The following is a 23,987-nucleotide window of genomic DNA, read 5'->3' as shown; positions in this document are numbered from 1 at the left end:
TGCACGTTTTTTTTCGAAACACACACACACCTCATTAGATTTGGCAGACGTGGGAAAAAGAAACCAGATGAGGCTGACAGTTGGACTACACACCCACACACACACACACTTATTTGTCCGGGGCTGATCAGAAGCGTGTGTTTCCCATCACCCTGCTTTGAAATGTCATTGCATCAATCATCAGTTTGGACCGATTGGACAGGCTTTTCTCCCTTCTGTCTGGAAAAAGATTGGGGAGGTCATTGGAGGTCGAAATCACTTGCTGCTGCCACTGCTTGCAGTATTTCTCACCTGGGTGGGAAATTCTTCAAACTACAGCTGCTTCAAAATGAAACAAAAAAAACGGACAGGGGAAAAAAAATGCACTTTTAGTCATCTGTGAGTTATGGTATCACTCCCCTCTCTGTCATGACAACACATGCACACAATCAGATGTATTGCATCATGCCATGCGGCTGTAATCAATGCAAACCACTTATATTGGGATGCAATCTATGCAATGTGTGAAATACGGTCAGATGTCTGGTTTATTTAGCTCTAAGATCCGGTTTGATGCTTTTCCACTGATCTTTCAGCACACCGTGTTCCATAGTCTGGAGTTAAACAAGGACACTGTGTCTGAGAAATAATTTAATACGACCTTAAATGCGGATTATTGCACCAAAAGAGTGGCGTTTATAAATAGAAATCAACAGAGATTAAAGTCAGTTTAATGTTATATTGTAGCAGAAAAGCTATTATTCTGTACGAACATGTGTCATTTGAGAGATGTCTTCCCTACATTCCGCTACAATTTAAACCGTGGCACCTTAAGGTGCTGCACTCACTCCTTAGCAAGTGTCCAATAGACAATGGAGGCGTTCAAGAGCAGTCGGAAATATTTGATTAAGTCATTATCAGCTTGAACAATAGTAATACATCCGTTTTTTTTATTTTACTCAGAAATACTGATTGTTACAGATAAATAATATATGTTATTTTATATTTAGTCCTGCTACCGTTTAATATGTTTATTTTTAAATATTGTTGCACGTTTTCTCCGCTTTAGTCATATCTCACACTGCACTGTCGCTTTTATTCGTGTATTTTATACCTGTATTATTCTATATTAGCTTGTTTCTTGTCTATATTATTCTCTTTACTTTTTTAAGGCCATCTAAAAATGTGATTCTGCTGCATTATTTTGTAATGCTCTTAATGCTTTTCCTTTTTGTAAAGCACTTTGAATTGCCTTGTGTTGAAAGGTGCTACATAAATAAACGTGCCTTGCCTTACCTACATCTCAGTGGCTCATAAAGAATAATGACATTTTAACCCTGCCTTGCAGATAGATCATGGATAATACACACATATGAATGATAACGTTTCCCAGAGCAGTAGATGTCATCTTCAAAGTGCTCCAGGTCCCATTCAGTTGGTATTCAGTTAGGAATGATGTAGGCTAAAGTAATCAAACTCATAATCCTAATTGTTGTCAATTTATTGTGTGCCACGACTCATGGATTATTATAACTACCTCTGATTCCAGTTCGTTTTTAATTTCTCTCAATGTTGGCTACTACTTATGCAGGAATAGACATATATGAAACAAAAAAAAGACAAACGTCAGCATTTAACAAAAATCTAACAAGAGATAGAGTACTAGACAATGAAGCAATGTGCAATATAACAAACTTTTTAGCAATTGTACTGTGCAAAAATCACTTAAATGTCCCAACACTTTTATAATGTCTCACCACCTTAACATTTTACTTATGTCACTTTTTTTTAATTGCTGCTAGACATTTTTAGCCCTGGTTGTTTACTTATTTGTCTGTATTTTGATTATATTACTAATGTGCTCTTTTATTCTCCATATTTAATAAGTTAGCTAATTCTTTATTATTGATTGCCTGATTCTGATTATCACGGGGAATTCGTTGGCATCTCTCACTTCACTTATAGAAATAAATAAAAGCATAAACACAAGAGATAAAAGTACATTAGCTTAAAAGTGAAAAGTTTCGACATTCTAAATTCCGAGCCTCTCAGGAGCCCATGAAGGCAGCACAGTTGTGAGATCAGCTGATTTTTTACGCTGCCATTTTGTCCGGCAGCAGAGCAGCGAGCAGCAGTTCAGTTCGTAAAGAGAAACCACTGGAGAGACTTTTAGAGACAGAAACCCAGGACAGGACGGGGAGAGAAAAGGAAGCCGGTACCGTGGAGGAGTCTGTTGTTGGAGGACAACACCAACTCGACAGCGAAAGGGAAGAATCGAGCTAAAAGGAGCTGTCATTTTTAACTTTTAAATTAACGGCTCAACAGTCACTTCTTTGGCAGGTTAGCTTAACCTAGCTTCTCGGCTAACACCTCTTCCTCTTCTCCACCGGGAGAAACTGCACCTGTCCCGGCTGTCAGCCACACAGTCACCTGGTGTAAACTCAAAACAATGTGATGCTCCATTTTGAATGACTTTTCTCGCCCGGAGGAGGGTTTAACACACACTTTGCCAAGCGACAACCAGTGAGAGCTAACTAATCCAAGCTAACAAGTTGACGTGGAGGAGGAACTCAAAATCTTTTTTTTTTTTTTTTGGATCGTTGATCTCCAAGCTGTGATTTAATACGGATTACTTTTTTGTTGTTGTCTCCTAAACTATCTCTGAAAATTACAGATTTACAAAACCAGCCAGTTAGCTATGTTTATTTGTGGCCAGAAAGTAATTTCCAGTGTTTACAAATCCCACAGTGGGACTCTTTCCTGGTTCCAGTACTGCACTGGGAACATTAGCTAACACAGACTGGTGTGTTTACTAGATTAGATAGGACACAGTGTTGCCAAACAAGTTAAAAAGAATCTACAAATCATCTTGTAATTGCAGTTTTTTGTGTGATCTGACATTACTGCACACCTGAAACTAAAAAAACAGATTTAAAATATCCTGCAAATCATCTTGTTCTTGCAGTTTTGTGTGTGATTTGACATTACTGCACACCTGCAACTAAACACCAGTGTGTGTGTGTGTGTGTGATCGCAGCCCTTTACCTCCACTTGACAGTGAAGTCACGTGGAGTGGTTTTCCGCAGGGAGTTGATCCATTGATCGGATCGTTATTGTGCTATTTTAGCTGATTGAGGAAAGAAAAGGCAGAAGGATAGAGAGAGAGAGAGAGAGAGAGAGAGAGAGAGAGAGAGAGAGAGATGTCGGGCCAATCTATCACGGATCGGATCGCAGCAGCCCAGCACAGCATGACCGGCTCTGCCATCAGCAAGGCGGTGTGCAAAGCCACCACGCATGAAGTCAGTGGACCCAAGAAGAAACACCTTGACTGTGAGTATTTCAGTCAGCAAGGCGTCCAATGCAGACATACCACAGCAGGCTGACACACACATTCCTGCACACACACACTACCTGGCTTGTTGGACAGGCTGGGTTTGTATTTTATGCAAATGACCTTCTTTAGATGTAGCTCATACACTGTGTGGAATGAGGGGACACATTTGCTTCTTATCAATTATGTAAAGTGCCCAAAGTGATGTCATTCTTTTGTGGACCATCAGATACATCTCATTAACTACCCAATACAAACTCAAATGTATGAATAATGTGAATGAACCAATATATTTGTCTTACTTGGACACATTCCTTCACACACTACCTGGCTGGTTGGACAGGCTGGGTTTGTATTTTATGCAAATACCTTCTTTAGATTAACTGTGTGGAATAATGGTACACATTTGCTTCTTCTTATACATGTACATGTAAATGCCCTATTTGAGTTGCCTAAGCTCAAAGTCATGTCATTTATTTCGGGACAATCAGCCAAACCTCATTAACTACCCAATAAAAAAGGCTATTTATGAATAATGTGAACACATCAATATATTTTCCTTACTCATGGATGCTGTCTAGATAAATTCTTTAATCGTTTAATTTACAAAATGTCCAAAAATATTTGAAAAAATGTACATCCCAGTTCCTCAAAAACCGCCCGTCCACACGGCGGCGTGCGTTGACGCTTCACCATTCACTTTGAATGGGGTGACGTCACTTTTCGCCGAACTGCATTGTGGGAAGCGACGCGGAACTTTGCTGGCGTGGCTCGCCGCAAAAGTTGAGCAATGTTCAACTTTTGAAGCCTCGGCAGAAGCGTCAGCCAATCGAATCGTATGCCAGTACAAGCTCTAGCCAATCAAACCGCTGCTTGTGTGTCAGGGGCGGGAGATTCATGTGATTGGTTGTTGGTCGAGTTTCAGACACGCCCGCCGGCAAGCGTCAACGCACGCCGCTGTGTGGACGGGCCGTAACCCTAACCCTAAGAAGCCTAAGACGGAATTTATCGGCAAAAACAGGATAACAATTTATCAATGTTCGCAATTTCATATTTCCCTCACTTCATTTATAAGTCGACTAATCGTTGCAGCTCTTTTTCAGCTTCAACATTTTTATTACAAAAGAGTACAAAACAAACTTGCTTTACCTATATATACAAAGTGACGTGATGTCCATTTTGAAGCAGTGCTTGTGTAATGGATAAGGAATTTGATCTCGTGATTCAACGACAGCATATTGTGTTTTGGGGCCTGGCACAGTAACAAAAAGTCTTAAAACAGGTTCCAGTTGAACAGACGTCAAGGCGGGTCACGCAGAGATAACAACATAAGTGACATAATGAACAGGTCTTTCGTCACACCTGGGCTCACCTTTATATCCAAGTAGAGACAAAAGCAGAGCTGTAAAATCTCCGGGTTCATCACCTTTCCTTCCTCGGTGGGCGTCTGTTTATATTTCGAGGAAATCTCTTTAACATACCGCAAATTCCTGGAACTTATTCGCTGGTGTTATTTCTGTAGACTCCTGGTTGTCATTTCACATTTTGCTTTGCTGGTAGAGTGGATTAATTTCATGTTGAAGGTGACATGATGTGAGTGGGACACCAACAAAAGAATGAATGTTGGCATGCAGGTAGGAAACATTAAAAATAAGAGTCATCATTTTTAAGCTTGTGTTTGACATTACTAAGGACGACATGTGCTGAAGTTCTGTTTTCCGGGAACCAGCGTTTTTTTGTGTGGGCCGGGTTGCACATGTTTGATCGATGCTTCGGCTCAGCTGCCTCACATCCGTCAACTCCTCCTCCTCCGCTCGCTCAGCTGCTGACGTCCAACAAAAGTCATGTATTGTCTCCGCTCCCTTTTGTGAACTTGGCCAGATTCTTGCAGCCAATACGCCGCGTCAAGCTTAATCATTGCAGGATATTGATTTCTCTGTGAGAGCGACGACCTCGATGCCGTTGGGAAGGGGGGGGGGGCGGTCAGTGCTTCGTCGCATGAAGGCGTGATTGTCATGTTGTTTGTCCGGGTTGATGATTTCCCCGTGAAGGTAACATCCAGGGCTGTCAAGTTCATTGTGTAGTTGGGATCGTGACGGAGGGCGGGCGGGTGGGAATAAAAGGCAAGTTATACGGTGAGGTCGTCATTCACTTAGGCAGGAAGTCAATTTGTGAGGAGGCTGGCGGGCAGTGTTCGATCATCACTCAGGCAACCAGCTGATCCAAACATCCCATAATGTAATGAACACTGGCAGCCAGGTGAGATGGTTTGCCAGTCATTCAGTTGACCTTATTCCCACTTAAAGGAACACTCAAAGCCCGGAATGAGCGTTTGTCTATCAATAACTCAACCCTTGACTTCTGGAAGAACACTTGGTTTGTATCCCATAGTCCTCAGCGAATGAAACATCTAAACATTTTGATCAAAGGAAGTAAACGGACGGTCATTTTGTTCCCATTATCCACCAGTGTGTTGTATCAACGAGCGTATTTTTATATCACAGATGTCTTCAGTCTCTCCAGTGAACATATTTCTGCAGGCCAAAACCATTTTTGCCATTCAAGTAATTTAACCCAAATGTTTTTTTACTTACTTACTGTTCCTGCAACAACAAGCACAGTAGACTCAAGTGCATCAAACAGTTCTTAATCAATGACATATTGGATTTAAATGCTAGGTCTCCTGTGGGAAATCTTTTTTTTTTTAATTCTGGATAGATATAATACATCTTTGAAATACCTCTCCAAATTGTTAACATAATCAGTTCAAGTTGTTGTGGACAAAATGAACACTGACCTTCAGTTTTTGTTGTTGTTTATCTATAAAAAGGACCTTTTATGATGCAGATGTCCAACCAATCAGAACTTGTCATTTCAGTGTTGGTTGTATTAGGTATTTCAATCACTGTCATTTCTTTTACATCTGCACCTATGATGAGTTACCTTATAACTGCCATAGTCTGCAGCAGAAACAGTCAAAGGAGATGGAGAAGGGACATCTGATCACAACTAGTCGATCAATATGCATTTAACTTGCATTGAGAAACCAGGGCAGTCTTCTTCAACTGGAAATTATTGGCACATTGTTGGTACATCTGGTCACAAGATGCTACAGGTTTGAACTCCGTTTAGGGGGCAGTTGCCAACCAGCCAGCTATTGTGTAAGTCCATTGGTTGGTGAATAATACGCCAGTGGAGCCATTTTATAAATCGTAAAAGACAAACGTAGATCAACCTGTGAAGCTTTGACTCTAGAAACCAAAGTTATTGTTGAACTCTTTGTCCGTTTGTCTATCTTTCACACAGTTCACCTACACACAAACACACAACCATCTTTTTCTATTGCTCTTCCCTTGGCACGATCTTACCACAAGCAGCTGTGACTGTCTGACAGCAAGCTGTGAATGATCTCACCGGCATATTTGCATCTACTGTAGACCCAAAAGCTGAGTAACCCGGACAGAAGCCTTTCACAGCATGCAGGGGTTTGGGGGTCCGATTTTAGCATGAACAGCCATGACATTCACGCACCACCGGCAAAAATAAGTGCTGTTTTAACGCCATTTAGTGTCATGACTCAGACTGTCCACCTCAATTAACCCCCAGCCTGTGAGTAGGCGGCAAAAATCCCATCAGTTTTGAATAGCTCTTTCATTTATGGAAGTTATCGTCATAAAAATCAATGAGCGACGGCTCAAATGTGTCAGAATACGTCTGCAGTTTTCATATCCTCAAGGTGAGTGTTATTGTGTTTTTATAAGCCGAATACTGTCTCACACACACACTCTTCGGAGGCCACTTCTTTCCACTTTGGCATCATTGAAACGCTGAATGTTTCACCGTCTTACCGCTGTTAGGAGAGAAGTTGTGACATTTAAATTGACGGCTAGTTTCCCTCCACCGGCACTCTGTTGTCATGGCAGCAAACCAGCCAACTGGCTTGTGTTAAATGGACTTTAGTTGACGGGGGAAGTTGGATGGCGAAATCGGCTTCTTATAGTCCTGTTTTTTCCACCGTTGTTTATGCGGGTGTGTTTTTCTTCGAAGTAGTGAATAAGATCTAATGAAGCTTCCAAGTAATTCAGATAATGGCATTTCTAATAATCGTAATGAAAAGCCACTAGAAGAATCCTTCCCTCGCCATTTATCTGAATTACTGGTCGGGAAGTTTCCACAGCACTTGACCTCTGTGAGCAATTCACACTTCGACTCCACATGAAAGACACTTGCTAGTCGTAATGTGAGAGACATAGGAGTCACAAAGGGAGGTGTGAAGGAGGTGATGTAAGTGGTTGCTAAAGTGATGCTGCAGTCCCAAACCGGCTTTTGTTCAGAGGCGTTTCTTTCTGCGTGATGTACAGTTGATGGCCTTCTTCACGCCTCCTCTAAACCATCTGGGTTCTCCGTCCGAAATGTTCCATTTGACAGGATTTAAACGTCCTCGCAACACTATAAATGTCACTTTTCTCCTCCATTTTGTACCTTCTTGCCCCTTACTACAGTGACAGGCTTTTTAACCGCACCTTTTTGTTAGGCCAAAAATACTTTCTTTCTGACATGGTTGGATTACACTTTGTACGCACTTGCAACCTTGTAGAAAGCAGGGTAGATGGCAACATTTCAGACCAACTTAAAGACTCCCCCCAGATGTTTTTCCTTCAGCTGACCTTCCCTTTCGATCTCTCGGAGGTTAGTAACGGGTGAAAAGGGAATTTCCCTATCAAAATGATAGCCTACTGTTTATTGTGTTTTTAGCAGCAGTCCTTGTTGCCACTGTTGTTGCCAGTATTACAGGGAAACATTTTGTTGCCAGGAAATTGCTGTGTTGTTGGCTGTTGCTATGTTTAGTCCATGTCCACCATCACTTGGTGGACTGTTTATTTCTTAGGTAGCAACAACGTTAGAAGCTAAATGGTCAGAAAAACTCAATTGAATGTGGACGCAGATATTTGACTTGCGTATGATTAGATTAATACTACAATAATTGTCTGTCATGTCACATTGACACATGACAAAATTGAAGTTATTGTAGACCTCAGCAATTAATTTAGAAAACTAATATAATTGCAAAAGTTTAACATTCAAACCAGTTTTTCCCCTATATACAAATAGCGGTGGCGTAGTATTTGTGTTACTGTATGTTCAATAAAGGTGTATTTTGCTAAATCTTGAGACATTGCCACTGTATTTACTAGGCCTCAAGAGCCTTTCTTGTGCTGGCAGACACATAGAAACATATTGGCGGGGTGCACTTCGCACGCAAAAAAAATTGCTGGGCCCGTGTGCTATGACTCCATCCTAGCGGAAACACTGGACCCATTATAGCAATCTCTTTTTGTCTATATTATATTTGAAAATCTATATGACCCTTACCATTTCCTGGCAGATTTAGTTTTTTTATACTATAACGGGACCTCCCAAAAGTTGCCAATGACTTATAGCTGAAGTCAAAATGACCGTTTATCTGGTACCTCCCAACCAACATGAAACCTTAGGAATAGCTTTTTGCAATTAGGACCCTTTTAGGTATTTGTACTGGTTAGCAGCTAAGGTTATGAAAGCTTAATACAACACGCCACTTTGATTTTAGCATTTTGCAGAACTGCTGGCCCACAGGTCCTCTGACAGGGTGTCGTGACATTTTTAGCCAAACTTTAAAACTAGGTTACACTTGCATGACAAATGTATGTGGTGCTAGAGTAGTCCAACACTTTGAGGGGCGCTGTTTGGTCTGCAGTGTGTCTTTGGGTTAGTTTAGGATACAGGCGGAGCCACTGTTTGCACAAGGTTATTGAGCTTGGGTTTATGTGGTTTGTGTTTCAGCCTCCAGTGAGCCGGTGCCCATGGTTTACAGCTCTGTTTCAGACAGGAACTTGTGGGTCACCTTGACAGATCTGTTCTTTGTTCACGTGTACATAATTCATGTTTGTGTGTTAGCTGTGGGAGTACAGCTGTGGTACTTTTCTCAAAGTTGCTAAACAAACATTTCCCCTGTGCAATAATAAAGACCACCTGTTTCTGTGAGTTTTGACAATCTGTTATTCGTCATCACCACAACTGGACCCAAGAAAAAGAGACGGATAACGCTGTCTAGACCCCCTCCTTTCTGTAACGTGACTCAAACCCACCCCTCACTGTGCAGGAGCCCCCAATTAGTAAGAAGGTGTTGAAACAACATGAAGGTAAATGAACGTCGTCAATCAGTGTTTACTAGTTAGCCTAGCTTGCTAGCTTTAAGTTGACAGTCTGCAGGTCTCCCTTGAAAAAGAGATCTATGATCTCAATGGGACCAATCTGGTTAAATAAAGGTTTGAAATGAAAAAAATGAAATGACAGCATAATGGTCCTAAATATTGCATTTTTGAAGGGATATGTCTTGAATTGCTTAAAGCGGAGAGTCAATGCTATGTGGGATGGATGAGGAGTGGAAACGTTTTCAGTTTGCACCAACTTTTAATGGCTAAACGGGAATAAAGCACAACCTTGGCTCTGAAATGTCAAATGTTTCCTTGAAACTCCCAATAAAAAAAGCCAAAAGTTGACTGTTTCCACAAACGTATCAGTTGTATCCTCTTTAAATTAATTGAAAAACATACACAATAGCTGCAGTATTATTAAAGGTTATTATTATTTTTTGAAAAGTCAACATTTCAGTTCCCTTTTTTAAAGATCAATAAGCATGCTGTTGAATCTTGGTTAGCAATTTACTTTTCTGCCATTCTGTCACTTTTCTTTATTCCTCTGCAGTCTAATTACACAGTGTGTAGTGTACACACATGGAGTGATTTATTACCATCCTCTGAATGCCTCTTTAAGTGTTCAAGGAAGTGAAAAAAGGTTCAATGGGATTTGAGGACATTTAAGAATACACATGGTCCTGGTCATTTCCTGCTATTTGTGTTGCATTGATTCCAGGCCTGATAAAGCTGGGTGTAGCTGGTTAGCATCACGGTGGGGGGGACGGGGACGCGTGTGTCTTAGGTGATTGTTGGTGAGTGTAATGCTATCTAAAGAGAGCGGGACAGCCCCTCCCTGTCTGCAGAACCAAGATAGGCCCAGTTTAGTGTGTGTGTGTGTGTGTGTGTGTGTGTGTGTGTGTGTGTGTGTGTGTGTGTGTGTGTGTGTGTGTGTGTGTGTGTGTGTGTGTGTGTGTGTGTGTGTGTGTTGTGTGTGTGTGTGTGTGTGTGTGTGTGTGTGTGTGTGTGTGTGTGTGTGTGTGTGTGTGTGTGTGTGTGTGTGTGTGTGTGTGTGTGTGTGTGTGTGTGTGTGTGTGTGTGTGTGTGTGTGTGTGTGTGTGTGTGTGGTGTGTGTGTGTGTGTGTGTGTGTGTGTGTGTGTGTGTGTGTGTGTGTGTGTGTGTGTGTGTGTGTGTGTGTGTGTGTGTGTGTGCGCACTATTCACGCAGCCCTTTTCTCCTAATAAAGGACTGGTTTATCTAAAGCCAGTTGAGTAGCACTTGAAATGTTTTGCTCTATGAAACCTGATGTACTTATATGACTCTGTTTTCTTCAAGTTGTATTTTGTTGGTCGAACGCACTTATTGTAAGTCGCTTTGGATAAAAGCGTCAGCTAAATGTAATGTAATCCATGTAGTGATTGATTGTCTAAGGATAGAGGGTGTCGTTTTTTCTCATACTGATATTCTGAACAATCTGTGTTGTATTTGCTGTAAAGTGTTTCTACTGTAGGCTAATTTTATTATATGTACAGCACTTTGGCTCCACCAAAAATCGTTTATAAATAAAACTTGATTTGATTGAACAAATAGCAGTGCACATTTCAAGATATAGGATCTAAAATACATTTGTAACGCTACTATAATCCTTCAATGTACTGGTATTTAAATGAGCTGGCTGCTTTGCATTATATTAGTCATGGTAGTGCTGGAAAATCCCAATGTAAATACATTTCTTCTTAATTCCTCACACATTTTCGCCTCATATAAGCAACTCATATATTATTGAGAAAGTATAAAAAAAAACTTCAAACGGTAATAATAAATAAAACATTGTGCTTTCGGCTTGGCAACAAATCTAATGATTATCTATAAGCATTTATTTGATAGATACAAATGGACAATAACCATACATTAATAATGATACACCAAGCTAGCTGCTAATTAAACATGTCAATGACTGCATGTTAGCTAACAAACTAGTGTACTTGTTGGCATAATGCTAATTTTACTTATCCAATTACCATCGTGGCCAAATGACTAGTAAATGTACCCTGCTTGTGGGGCCGTCATCTATTATGTAGCGTCTGCTGTCCTAGATCTCAAAGTGTGGTAAAATTAGTTTGACATTTATATAGCGAAACTTCATCAGACCATTTGTGGTTAAATGTCTCCCTCAAAGGTTATCCCTTGGTCTTCTTGAATCCAATGTACTGCACCTTACAATACAGAGGGAACACCACACAGGCATTTCACCCATTGAGTATGATAAGTAAGAATAGTGCATGGTTTTAAATAGGCTTTGTCTGTGTGTGTTTGAGAACATTCAGTACTTCTGTTCCCCTTCTGATGTCTGGTTATTTTTAGCCGTGTTCTCTCAGGAGCCTTTGGCTGGGTTCATCTGCTTGTTTGTATTCCCGTATCGTCTACCTGCGTGCATGTCTTCCTGTCTCTGCCAGAGTCACTTTCTTTTCTTTTCAGAAAAGACGTTAAACTAGACATTTGTGCAGAGACGTACACGCCGAGACTTCCATCCTATTCACTTGACAAGATTTCCAGAATCCCCTCTGTGGAAACCTGGCAGTTGGAGACGAGATAGTTCGGCTGTCCCTAAATATCTTAATTTAAATATGTCTGTCTGTGTGACTAAGAGAGACAGAGGAGAATCCAATGTTATTTAAGTTACCAAGGGGAGCATTAAAGCCACAGAACCAGTTTATTAGACCAACTTCTGGGGAAAGGTCTTGGTTCGTAAAACGTCTTTGTCCTCATCGAAAGTAAAGTCAGTTGGGGCTTGGACTGTGAGCTGTAGGATCGCCGGTTCAAGTCCCCGACCAGACCTAAATATGGAGTGTGGACTGCTACTTGGAGGTCCCAGCCCACCTCCTGCCCTGCCGTGGTGCCCTTGAGCAAGGCACCGGACAACACCCCCACACTCCCATTGCTCCCCGGGCGCTGTACAATACTAGACTCCTGGTACTAGGATGGGTTAAATGCAGAGAACACATTTCACTGTGTGTGCTCTGCATGTGTGACCATTAAAGAGGGTTAGGGTTAGTGCAAGATTATCCATTATCCGTTACTTCCCTTGCTTATCATCTCATTCATCCTCCCATCTTTCCTCATTGTTCTCTGACTTTACTCATGCATTGATTGGATAATTCTCTCAAAGTATAAGCAGCAGATTTAGGCCTAATCTCCGAGTTTTGGCGGATATCGAGCATTGATAGTCAATTTTAAAATCTATATATTTACTTGGGATCATTATTCTTCTCACGTCTCCAAGTTCCGCTCAATATATTTAATGACAAAACAGACAAAAATCAAACAATTTAACAATTCTGTTACCCCCTCCTATCCATAATGGCTTATTCTGTCTTTTGAAAAAAGCAGACGACACAATTTAGCTGTTGTCGTTTCTGATCATCAAACAACTGCACAAGAATAAAATAATGATTTGTTTGTGGCTCGTAACTACTTGTTAATCTGCTGCTGCCCCAAGGCAGTCAGTCAAATCACAGTTTTATTCCACTGAAGTCGTCTGAAAACATAAACATATAAACAGATCAGTGGTATAACCTCTGCTGTGTCTTTGACTTTATTGGAAGCAAAGTCATCATAGAAATAATTTGATTTGAAAGAGGGTCTTTGAAGGTTTACTTCATCGTGTTTGTTTTTCCTGTCAACATTACAAAACAAGATACTTCATATTTATCCACCTCTTTTTTTTATGAGTATTAACGAAAAGTACCGTGAATGTAAAGCCAAGAAGGAGAGGAAAATACGCTCAAATTTAGCAGGATTACAAATCTGTTACAATCCTTGCTATCCGAAGGATTTGAGAGGGGAAGGAGGGAGGGGTGGACGGGGAATCCTCTTTTGACTCAAACCCCGTCTGTGTTCCCCAACACAGAAACAGACAGAGGAGAGCAGGAGATTAGTAGTACAAGCCAGACAAGGTGCTGATACTGTGGAGCGTTAATCTTTAACAGATTGGGGCTGCACTCCTGTGTCTGGCTTTTCATCTGTGTGCTGTCTGTTGGTGTGTACGTCCCTGTGTCGATTTTGAATGAAGGTCAGTCTCTGCGGCGCTACCTTTTCTCAGTTAGCAGTGTTATTAAACCTTGATAATCTCACTTCCCCTCGGAGTGATTGGAGCCACAGGGTGGTCGAGCAGTTGGAGACGTCGTCCTTCTACAGACATTCAAGTCCCATTGTTGGCAAGAATCCAACCTGTAGAAATGTCCTTGATTGAGATATTGAGTCCCGACATGCGACAAAGGTGTTGTTCTGTTGAGTAGTTGACCACTGACTCCTGTCAGAGACATGAAACCAGAAAAAGTCCCTTTTTAGATCCGCAACATGTTTTTATTTGTTTAAAGGGGGACCTATTATGCAAAATGCATGGCTCCTATTACGTCATTGGCGACATCCGGCACACGTGACACGTCCCAACCTATCGTCTCCGGCACACGTGATACGTCCCAACCTATCGTCTCCGGCACACGTGACACGTCCCAACCTATCGTCTCCGGCACACGTGACACGTCCCAACCTATCGTCTCCGGCACACGTGACACGTCCCACCACCTATCGTCTCCGGCACACGTGACACGTCCCAACCTATCGTCTCCGGCACACGTGACACGTCCCAACCTATCGTCTCCGGCACACGTGACACGTCCCAACCTATCGTCTCCGGCACACGTGACACGTCCCAACCTATCGTCTCCGGCACACGTGACACGTCCCAACCTATCGTCTCCGGCACACGTGACACGTCCCAACCTATCGTCTCCGGCACACGTGACACGTCCCAACCTATCGTCTCGGGCACACGTGACACGTCCCAACCTATCGTATCGCTTTTCTGTGTTATACTTCTTCATACTATTATGGGTGGGGATCCTTGTATCATGGTTTTAGCATGATAGTATTTCAATTTACTTTTTTTCAACTTGAAACAATGCAGTTTGACTCTTGTTTTGACCAACTTTCAGGCAAACCAGCTGTCCTAACTCGTGAAATCAACAGAAAACAACTCAGCATTATGTATATATAAAGAATGAGCAAAACAATATGGCCATATCAGCCGGTACGATAGTCTTACATTTCTAGATATTGTAAGAGTTAGTGCAATTTGATGTTTCTTTGACTTGTGGATGTCTGAGATTCATCACAGTCACGTGCTGCACTGCTGATGGTGGTGGAAACACTATCGAACAAAGCGAGTAGTTGTAGTTTCTTCTTGGACATCCTTATATCATGCTATGAAATCATTGTTTTCAGGAAGGTCCCCAAGTTCAGTGATTACATTGGTGGTCACATGTCTACTGTGTAAACATACTGTCTCGTCTTCATAAAAACTTCAGTTAAACACGTAAGTCTTTGAGATTTCTTCCGGATATATTTTCTTTAGGCAGCTCCGTCTCTTTAGGAATTCCAGCTATGTGAGCCTGACTTCCTCATGGTGGTCTCTGAAGTGAATGAAACTGTGTCAGGCTCACAAAGCAAGGCACTGAGGTCCCGTCATGCCAGGCCAAGGTCTAAAAAGATGTTAAGATAGGATTGAGGGGATGATTGTAGGTCTGTTCACAATGGTTAATCCACCTCAGACTCTATCCCACCAGAAGGCTTGTGGAATTATCTAGATCCCACTTTCCAAATCTTGGTGTTGAGAATGTCAAGTCTACTGAACATGGAGTCCATATCGACTGATACCAGCTGTAAGAGCTATAATAGACTTATTTGATTGACTAAATATAAGAACTAGTATTTCTATACCATTTTATTTATTTATCTTAATTCGATCAATTATCAGCGTGGTATTGAATATTGCCTTTTTAAATGTCTTTCAGCTCATTGATTCAGTTTAAGGCACTGGTGGGGACCAACATCAGAGCTAAAAGCCCTTGATAATAGACTCTCATTTGACATAAATGCTAATGTTGCTCTGTGACAACTGTTACATCTTACTGTTAAACACTCACATTGTTTCTTATTACATTTAGTCATTTTCTGCACTTTTTGTGTCATCATATAGCATAGCAGTTAATCCCATGTGTCATAGATTACCTATGCGGGCAGAAAGATGGAAACAGATTCTCGATAAGGTTAATTAGTTATATTTTTCTGGCTGCACAACACAGACAAGATAATGGAAAGAGAGTCAGGAGACGAGTTTGTCTGCAGATCAGAAGAGATGAGGGAGATGAAAGTTGTGTGTGTGTGTGTGTATATTTCATTGAAGCGGTTGGATATGGGGGATTTGAAGAAGGATAAAAAGACGTGAGGCGAGCCCAGATAGAAGCTAGCCAGCTGGGCCAGATGTGATCTCTTTCTCCTCCGCTTGATCTGACCACCTGCTTTCTCACTCAGATACACTCAATAACAGCTATGTTACATTAAATATGGATTCTCTTGGTTCATTGCGACCAAGTGTACCACCAAGCACACACTTCCTCCCGCTGGTCCCTTGGTACCAGGAAGTCTCTGGTCTATTGTGGCTTGGTCAACAGATGAGCTGTAACAATGGGCCTCAGATCAGGAGGAACAGAGAAGGTCACTGTGAGCGAAATGAGATCACATTTACCCAGCAGCCATTCCTCCCACATGTGTGTCATCAGAGCGTGTTGGTTTTGTTGTCTCAATGCTAATTTCTTGTTCAAGCCAGCAACAATCGAGCAAGATTAACAACAAGAAGGAGAAACAAATGCAAGAGAGAGCTGAAGGGAAGGAAATATAAATAGAGGCACTTTCCAAATTAAACAATCAATCATTTTGTCTGTAAAAGGCCAGAATATAGATATTCAATGTTGCTTACAATAAACGAAATGTATAAAGAATAGAAAAGAATAGATATGAAGTATAGCATTTAATGAGCTTAACCAACATTGGTCAAGTTCATCCGTCATTTATTTTGACTCGGAAGCAGTATGTATCCAAATTGTCGTGATTGTACTTTACGAATCATGTTTTTTGCGAGCATTTATTGAGCCTACGCAACTGATATCATGCCCGGATGTGGACACAGTTCGTTAAATTCTCCACTCTCAGTGCATGACATTAAGGATTTTGGGAGATGGCCTTGTGGGCCATCTAAGCTAATTTACAGATGGCCCTGAGCCCAATAGAGATTGCCCTGAAAAATGCGCGTGGACGAAATGACGCACGAAGGGTTTGGGGGGCCTCCCCCTAGAAAATGTAGATGTTTGCAGGTCTTAGATGCTGTCTGGTGCATTCTCTAGACTGAATTATAAGATGAACCACCACAATATTATATTGTTCCATTTTATTCTTCATTTCACTTGTTTGTTTGTTCTTGTTTGTGTTTGCTCGCTTCATGCCCTGCATAGCTATAAGAAATACTTAAGTTGTTGGTCAAGACACTTTCTAAAAAAGTAGAAAACATTACATTCAGTTGTAACTGCCAAAACAACAATTATTTACACTATTATGGCCCCTGTTAAAAATGTTTGTAATGTTATCTACTGTAAGTTGGTCGAACGAATGCCTCCTCATCCGGAAGCTGACCCGAGCAGCAGTCGAGAGGAGCCGAGCGCATCCGCGAAGCACACAACATGGCGACGTCAGAGTTCCCGTTAGCCGGCAAATCTAAATTTCTTCGGTCAAAGTGTCCGGTCAAAATAATTTCCCTTTAGCGCAATACTGCTTCAGTTGCGCCACTTATGTGACAGACAAGAAGAGTATGTGACAGACAAGAATAGTCAATTCTAATGTCTAACACTTAATGTGGAGAAAGAGATGTCCTGTATGGGTTGATTGTGCGTTGATCTGTTGGTAATGCCTCTGGGTTCCGGTGGGCATGTAAACAAATGCATAATGCTGCGCTATACTTTGTGGCCTCAACCAGTTGCATAGCCACACTTATTGTTTAGGTGTCTTTTAATAAGCAGGTAGTCATATCATTAGCTAGAACTATCTGGATCTGATCGATATGGACATAAACTAAGGTGACCAGATTTTCAAAATTAAAACCGGGAACATTTTGAGTTTTGCGGTCAATATCTCATTAACATATCCAATTTTCTTCACTGTTAAAGAAAAAAGGGGGACAATTCTGGTTCAATGTAATTCGAACATTTGAACTGTTGGATACAAACAGAAGGACGATAGCTCATATATGAGACTTCAAAGGTCTTTTATTTTGAAACTCTACATCAGATTGTCCTGATTCTCTCTGAGTGACTAGATGGGGTGTCCTGCTATCAGCCTGGAGTGAAATAAGTCTTTGATAATTTGACAGTTTTTTATTTATTCTTGTGTAAAAACAGAAGGACGATAGCCCATATATGAGATTTCAAAAGTATTTTATTTTGAAATTCTACATCAGATTGTCCTGATTTTCTCTGATTGACTAGATGGGGTCTCCTGCTATCACCCTGAATTGAAATAAGTATTTGATTGACTTCGAATGACTCTTTGATTATGGACAGTTTCCATTAAATAATAATCAAAATATAGATGGACAATAGATCTAATTTGAGATTTTAAACAGCATATATTTTAAAGTCACCCAGTGGAAATGTCAGATGTGTCTTCATAACTGTATAGGCCTGCTTACATTTTACATTCACTGTTATAATGTGGTAGTTATACGTAGTTTGTTTTAAATTATTATTGATCACATTATACAGTATAGTACATATTTCTTAATTTAAGCTCCAGTATATATGATTATGTTTGGTGTGTTTTTTAGGTATATCTCTTATTGACCGAGTAAACGCTTTTATTTTGAAGGCAGTTTTTACAGGCCTCTACCGTAATGCATAGGATATTCGCGCACCGCAATACAACGTGCGGGCTGGCTTGACCACAGTCTGTTTACCCAGTGTTTCCTGACATGAAACATTTTATTTCACCTTGCTATGTGTGTTTAACGTATATTAAAAAACGGGGACAGTTTCAACCGGGGACAGGCCAATACAAACGGGGACTGTCTCCGGAAAACGGGGAAGTCTGGTCACCCTAACATAAACGCGAGTGAAGTCTAATCTGAAGGGAGAGAGAGAGATCAGCTGCTGCTGACGAGTCGACACGCAGCTCTGCATGATCACATGCAGCGGTGAGCGGACAAAACACACACTTCAGGTTAGAATATCACACGTAGCTATTTTAATTACCTCTCAAACTACCTAAATTAGTTATAGATATGTTTAGTTTTACCGTCGGGTCACTCATTACTGGATCCGCGAGCTGCATGAGACTGGCATAATAGATTGCCCGATCGGGCAACCAGCAGGTGAGGCTTCATTGCCCGAGCTAAATACTAGATGGCCCCGGGCCATCGGGCAGTCCTTAATGTCGAGCCCTGACTCTCATCACAGCACATCTTAATGAAGTGCAGTTTGATTATTTTAAATCTCTGGGTACAAAAACGGTGTTGAGTAAACGGAGAATACAATAGCAAAGATCGCACCAAGACCCCTAAACTGAGCTTAGAACTACTTGTGGTGAGAACAGACTTTTGACATTACGTTACAATTTATCTTACCGTTTATATATCGTGTAATATGTAATTATTTGCAGAACGTTGACATGTCAGTAAAGCTTTCCAGTTGAGGATGTTGACCGTGCATCTTGTGTATTTTTCCATTCGTGGTCAGTGTAACTGCTCGTGGTTTGCTTAAGGGGGTAAAAACACATCCTCTCAGACCTGCTTCTGCTGCATACTAAGTCAGGGAGGAGAGGCGAGATAAAGCGAGGCGAGGAGGCTTGTTGAGCTGTGTGTGGATTCCTGCAAATTGTCTGGATGATGAGACACTCATGTCTCATGTCTCATTATCTTTTCGTTTGACTATATCCTTCTCCTTTCCCCGTATTCTCGGTCAGTCCTTACATCGTTTTGTACCTTCCCTCGTTTATCTCTCCATCACTCCCTTAACTCTCCTTTCTCTTTACCCCTACCCTAATTTTTGCCTCAATAGACTCGCCTTCCTTTTTTCTCCCCGGACTCTGGGATCAGTGGCAACTAAAGCTTTGCACTCTGCCTGATTAAGTCAGCACATGTACTCCCCTCTTTACGTTATCACACACACACACGTGCACACGCACACGCACAAGCGTCCCCACAGACCTAATCAGCCCTTCTCTTCGTTCTCTCACACACTACTTCCAGACCTAATGAAAAAAACATGAGCTAGGTTTAAAAGAAAAGAAGATGGACAGGCGGAGAGAAAAAGGTAGCTGCGGAAATGTAAGAGATTGATTGAAAACAATTCCTCCAGAAACTTTAAATGCCTGTTTCCAGTTTAGAGAATTGTATCTAATCAGCATTGTTGATATCATGCAGAGATGCAGTAAGAGGGGGAAACAGATGGACAGAGACAGAAAGACAAGTTGAAGATAGCAAGGCTGGTGTTAAAAATACTCATTCTTCATTTGCATTTATTTGCTGGAACGTTTCGCTAATCAACTCCGGACAACTTTCGAAACATCGCGTCCAAACGATGTACCTTTCACACATGTAGCACTCATCAGGAGATTTGCTGTTTCGCCTAGCTATAGCGCACAACTTGACCGAAGGCTTTTGGCCGTTCTTGAATGTTTCTACTTATTTTGGCGTCGGCCCTTACTTAAGTTCCCGAATGTCGTTGACTCTCCAGATAGACTTTGCGTAAAAGCCTCCTTGGGTGTTTGTTTTTCTTCCACCACGCCAGTCACGATGTAAGCGTCATCAAAACGTCCAATCCCTTGCCATCAATTCACCAGGTCCAGATGATGTCTGGAGTTTAGCACACAATAGGAGACAGTCACGATAGAAACGTCATCAACCGACCAATCTTATCATCATTAATTATCAGAGCCATTCTTTTCACCAATAGCTCAATCGGACAAAACACCGACTTTGAACTAGAACGCTGGCAGAGTAAAGTCCGTTTGATATCCTTTCTGAATTATTCATACATTTCTGATCAGCTCCTCCGGGTGACGCTAGATAATTTTCTGATTTCAATGCAATTGTGAGAAGGGGCTACGCTCATGCCTTCATATAACTGGAACATTTCCCAACAGGCATGAAATCCTGACACTATGATAGCTGCTAAACAAACACTATTCTGCTTGGTTGTCATGCTTTAATGTACCTTTGTGTATTACGTGACAATAATTTGAATAGACTTAATAGCTCACTGCACGGTGTGTGTGAAGTAGGAGAGCTCCCATGTTGAGTGAAGGAGAGAAATGCTAGACTTGAGGTCTGCTGTGTTTTGTTACTGTACGTGTGGGCATGAGCTCGAGGGAGATGATGTGTTAAGTGAGTAGAGCAAAGATGCACTTTATTGAATGAGCGCGGACACCCGGTTATGATGTAGTCTCCCGACGGGACTCTCCCTTCTCTAGTCCTTCAGTTGTCTAATGAGAAGCTGTTTTTGTAGTTACCAGGTGTGAGAGCCGGCAGCCCATAATGTCCTGTGGTGCAGAACAAAGGATGGGGAGTGGAAAGAGAGACTGGTTGGAGGTAGAGGCGAAGCAATGAAAAAGGGGGGTGGAAAACGCCAGGGAAATGAAACTACAAAAACTGATATCTAGTCTGAATGATCGATTTAGCCCTGTGTGTGTGTGTGTCTGTATTGATGTTTCGGCTTGAGAGGATCGTTGTGTGTGTTACCGGTTATGAGTGAAGACACTGAATCTTTATAATAAGCTCGGGGACCTGTGAATCAGTTTGAATCAATCTCAACTAAAGTGGTGAGCTAGTGCCGGGCTGTTAGGATCTGCTGCGGTCATATCGAGCACCTCGAAGTGAAGTCGGCTTGTAGTAAATTAAAAAGGGTTTTATGCATTGATGGCTCGATAAGATCTTCTGTAAAAGAAATAGGACTTCTGTCGCCTCTGGGATGAATGTTTAAACCTTCCCGTCTCTGCATATCAGATTCTTACATTGGTGCACATGTATATGGACTTTTGATGTTTTCTATGATGCATTTGAGTTTATCTGCACCTGCGGCAATTGAATAGAAGAAGATAATATAAAAACTGTCCTTTGCAAACATATTATTATTATATCAAACAATCCACTAAATGAATATCGATTAATCACATGGTTTAAGAAATATAAGCCATTTCCCACAGCCAACAGAAGTATTTTTCGTCCAACCAGCGATCCATACTTAGAGATATTTATAATAATACTTTTTATTTATCGGCTTATTTCATTAACAGATGCTCAGAATATAAACTCATATTTGTTCAATTTAGTTGAAATACTTTCATGATGAACTTCATTGTTTGTGATGAGTTTCCCGTGGTTCAGTCACTTGGTTAATCTTCCCACTGTGCAATATAGCGTGTTTGAAAGCAAACCAAACCAACTTTGAGCGACAAAGAATTTGTAAATCGTTGTAAAAGTATACAATAAATACATATACTGCACATTTAAGACCTTAGAAATACTTGCACTTGTTTACTTCTGAGTGTCAAAATCATAATAGTTTCCTTATCTCTGCGAGTTGTGTAACTTTACATTCATGCGCCTGGAGGCTCGGTAAATGTCCCACATCTGAACTTCTGTGAATATATCTCGGAAAAAGGGATACAAGTAAAAGTCATGAAAGGAGGAGGCGGAGGTTAGAAAAAGACATCTGTCCTTCACACTTCTATTCAGTTTTCATCCGTAGTGTTTGGTCCGTCCTTGGTACGTCTGCATTTTTCCATCTCTGTGTGAAAAGCAATTTGCCGTTGTTGCCTTCGATCAGGGTTATCAAACCTTTTAAAAGCTTTTCTCATTACTTCTGTTGTGTAACTCTTTTCTTTGTATTCCTCTCAGATCTGATCCACTGCACCAATGAGATGAATGTGAGCATTCCCCAGCTGGCGGACACGCTGTTCGAGCGCACGGCCAACTCCAGCTGGGTGGTGGTCTTCAAAGCCCTCATCGCCACCCACCACCTCATGATGTACGGCAACGAGGTAGGGAGGCTCACACACACACACACACACACACACACACACACACACACACACCACACACACACACACACACACACACACACACACACACACACACCACACACACACACACACACACACACACACACACACACACACACACAGTATACATTACTTCAGGGGACATAACATTGACTTACATGCATTTCCTGGAGACTTACCCTAACCATAACATGCCTAACCCTAGCCCTTACCCTAACCAAGTCTTCACCCTAAAATTAATGACACACACACACACACACACATACACACACACACAATGTATACATTACTTCAGGGGACATTACATTGACTTACATGCATTTCCTGGAGACTTACCCTAACCATAACCAACACATGCCTAACCCTAGCCCCTACCCTAACCAAGTCTTCACCCTAAAATTAATGACACACACGCACACACACACACACACACACACACACACACACACACACACACACACACACACACACACACACACAAAACAGCTCCAGGGCAGTTAAAGGAAGGCCACATCAACCAATCCATTATTACTAAAGCCTGTCTCGCCTTCTGAGGACATAAACATTGGACACGTGGCGTGAATAATAGAAATAGCTTTGGACTGCAGAGAAATTAATTATCTCCCCTGTATACGAGCTGGAAGCACGATGGTGAATGAATTATCGGGTGAATTAACTTAATACAAAAACTTTGGAAAATAACACGGCCCTTTGTGGATTTGCAGACTTTCAATCACAATAATTCAGGAAAATTAAAATCTATCCAACCTCTGGAATCCCGCTATGTTTGGGAGAACGTTTTCATTAATTTACATTTTTCTTTTGACCAGGCAGTGTTCAGTTATTCTAAGAGGAAAGATCAGATCAAACCCCCAGCCAGTCAAACGTCACAATTTATATGCAACAGTGCAGCTTTTGAAACAGAGCAGATATTAATTCAGGGCGAGAGTTGCGGTTTTATTAATTTCCAACAAGATGGAAACAGTTAGTTTTGTTCTATCGTGTCCTGCATTTACATCCAATCCTCCCGTGTGCAGACTGTGAATAATTCACAACGCAATCCCTTTTAAAACACAGGAAAAATCACTTTGATATTCGGATGGACTGCAGCCATTTGGAGCCGGTGTATTGTCCAATGTATATTTGATGAAAACAGCAGTCCAGGCACAGGCTGCTTCTTTGTAGCGACATTTTCTTTGATCAAAACGTAAAATATATGATCCCAAGACCAGTTTATTACCTTTGAACCTGAGCCAGGCTGGCTGCTTCTCACTTTGTGTTTGCGCTAGGCTAACGCGCTGCTGGCTATAGCTTCATATTTACGTCATTTACACCAGAGTTGCATAAATTCTCTTACCGTAATCTCGCCAAAAATACGCGTATTTGGCGAATTTCTCAAAATGTGGAACAATTTCTTTAAATAACGACACATTGTTGGTAGAATGTATACATTCTTGGTAAACACCTCTGTAAATCGGAGCCTTTTTAGTCCCTATAACCTAATGGGGGTTAATCATGGCCACGTGTACATTAGACTTATTATATACTAGGG

At 41.4% G+C, this 23,987-nt stretch overlaps 1 protein-coding gene across 1 annotated transcript; it reads left to right on the top strand.

The window, feature by feature from the left end:
* Window positions 1-2,089: 2,089 nt before the first annotated feature.
* LOC117536378 (phosphatidylinositol-binding clathrin assembly protein-like) lies at window positions 2,090-22,422 on the top strand (the record flags this gene model as incomplete). Its single annotated transcript, XM_034201219.1, has 2 exons — window positions 2,090-3,309; window positions 22,272-22,422. Coding segments are annotated over exons 1-2 (281 nt in total), but the record flags the coding sequence as incomplete, so codon positions are not given.
* Between the last annotated feature and the right edge of the window lie 1,565 nt (window positions 22,423-23,987).

This window comes from Gymnodraco acuticeps, unplaced genomic scaffold (genome assembly GCF_902827175.1).
Source record: "Gymnodraco acuticeps unplaced genomic scaffold, fGymAcu1.1, whole genome shotgun sequence".
Taxonomy (NCBI): domain Eukaryota; kingdom Metazoa; phylum Chordata; class Actinopteri; order Perciformes; family Bathydraconidae; genus Gymnodraco; species Gymnodraco acuticeps.
The sequence above is the reverse complement of the archived record's forward strand: the minus strand, read 5'-3'. Positions and strand labels throughout refer to the sequence as shown.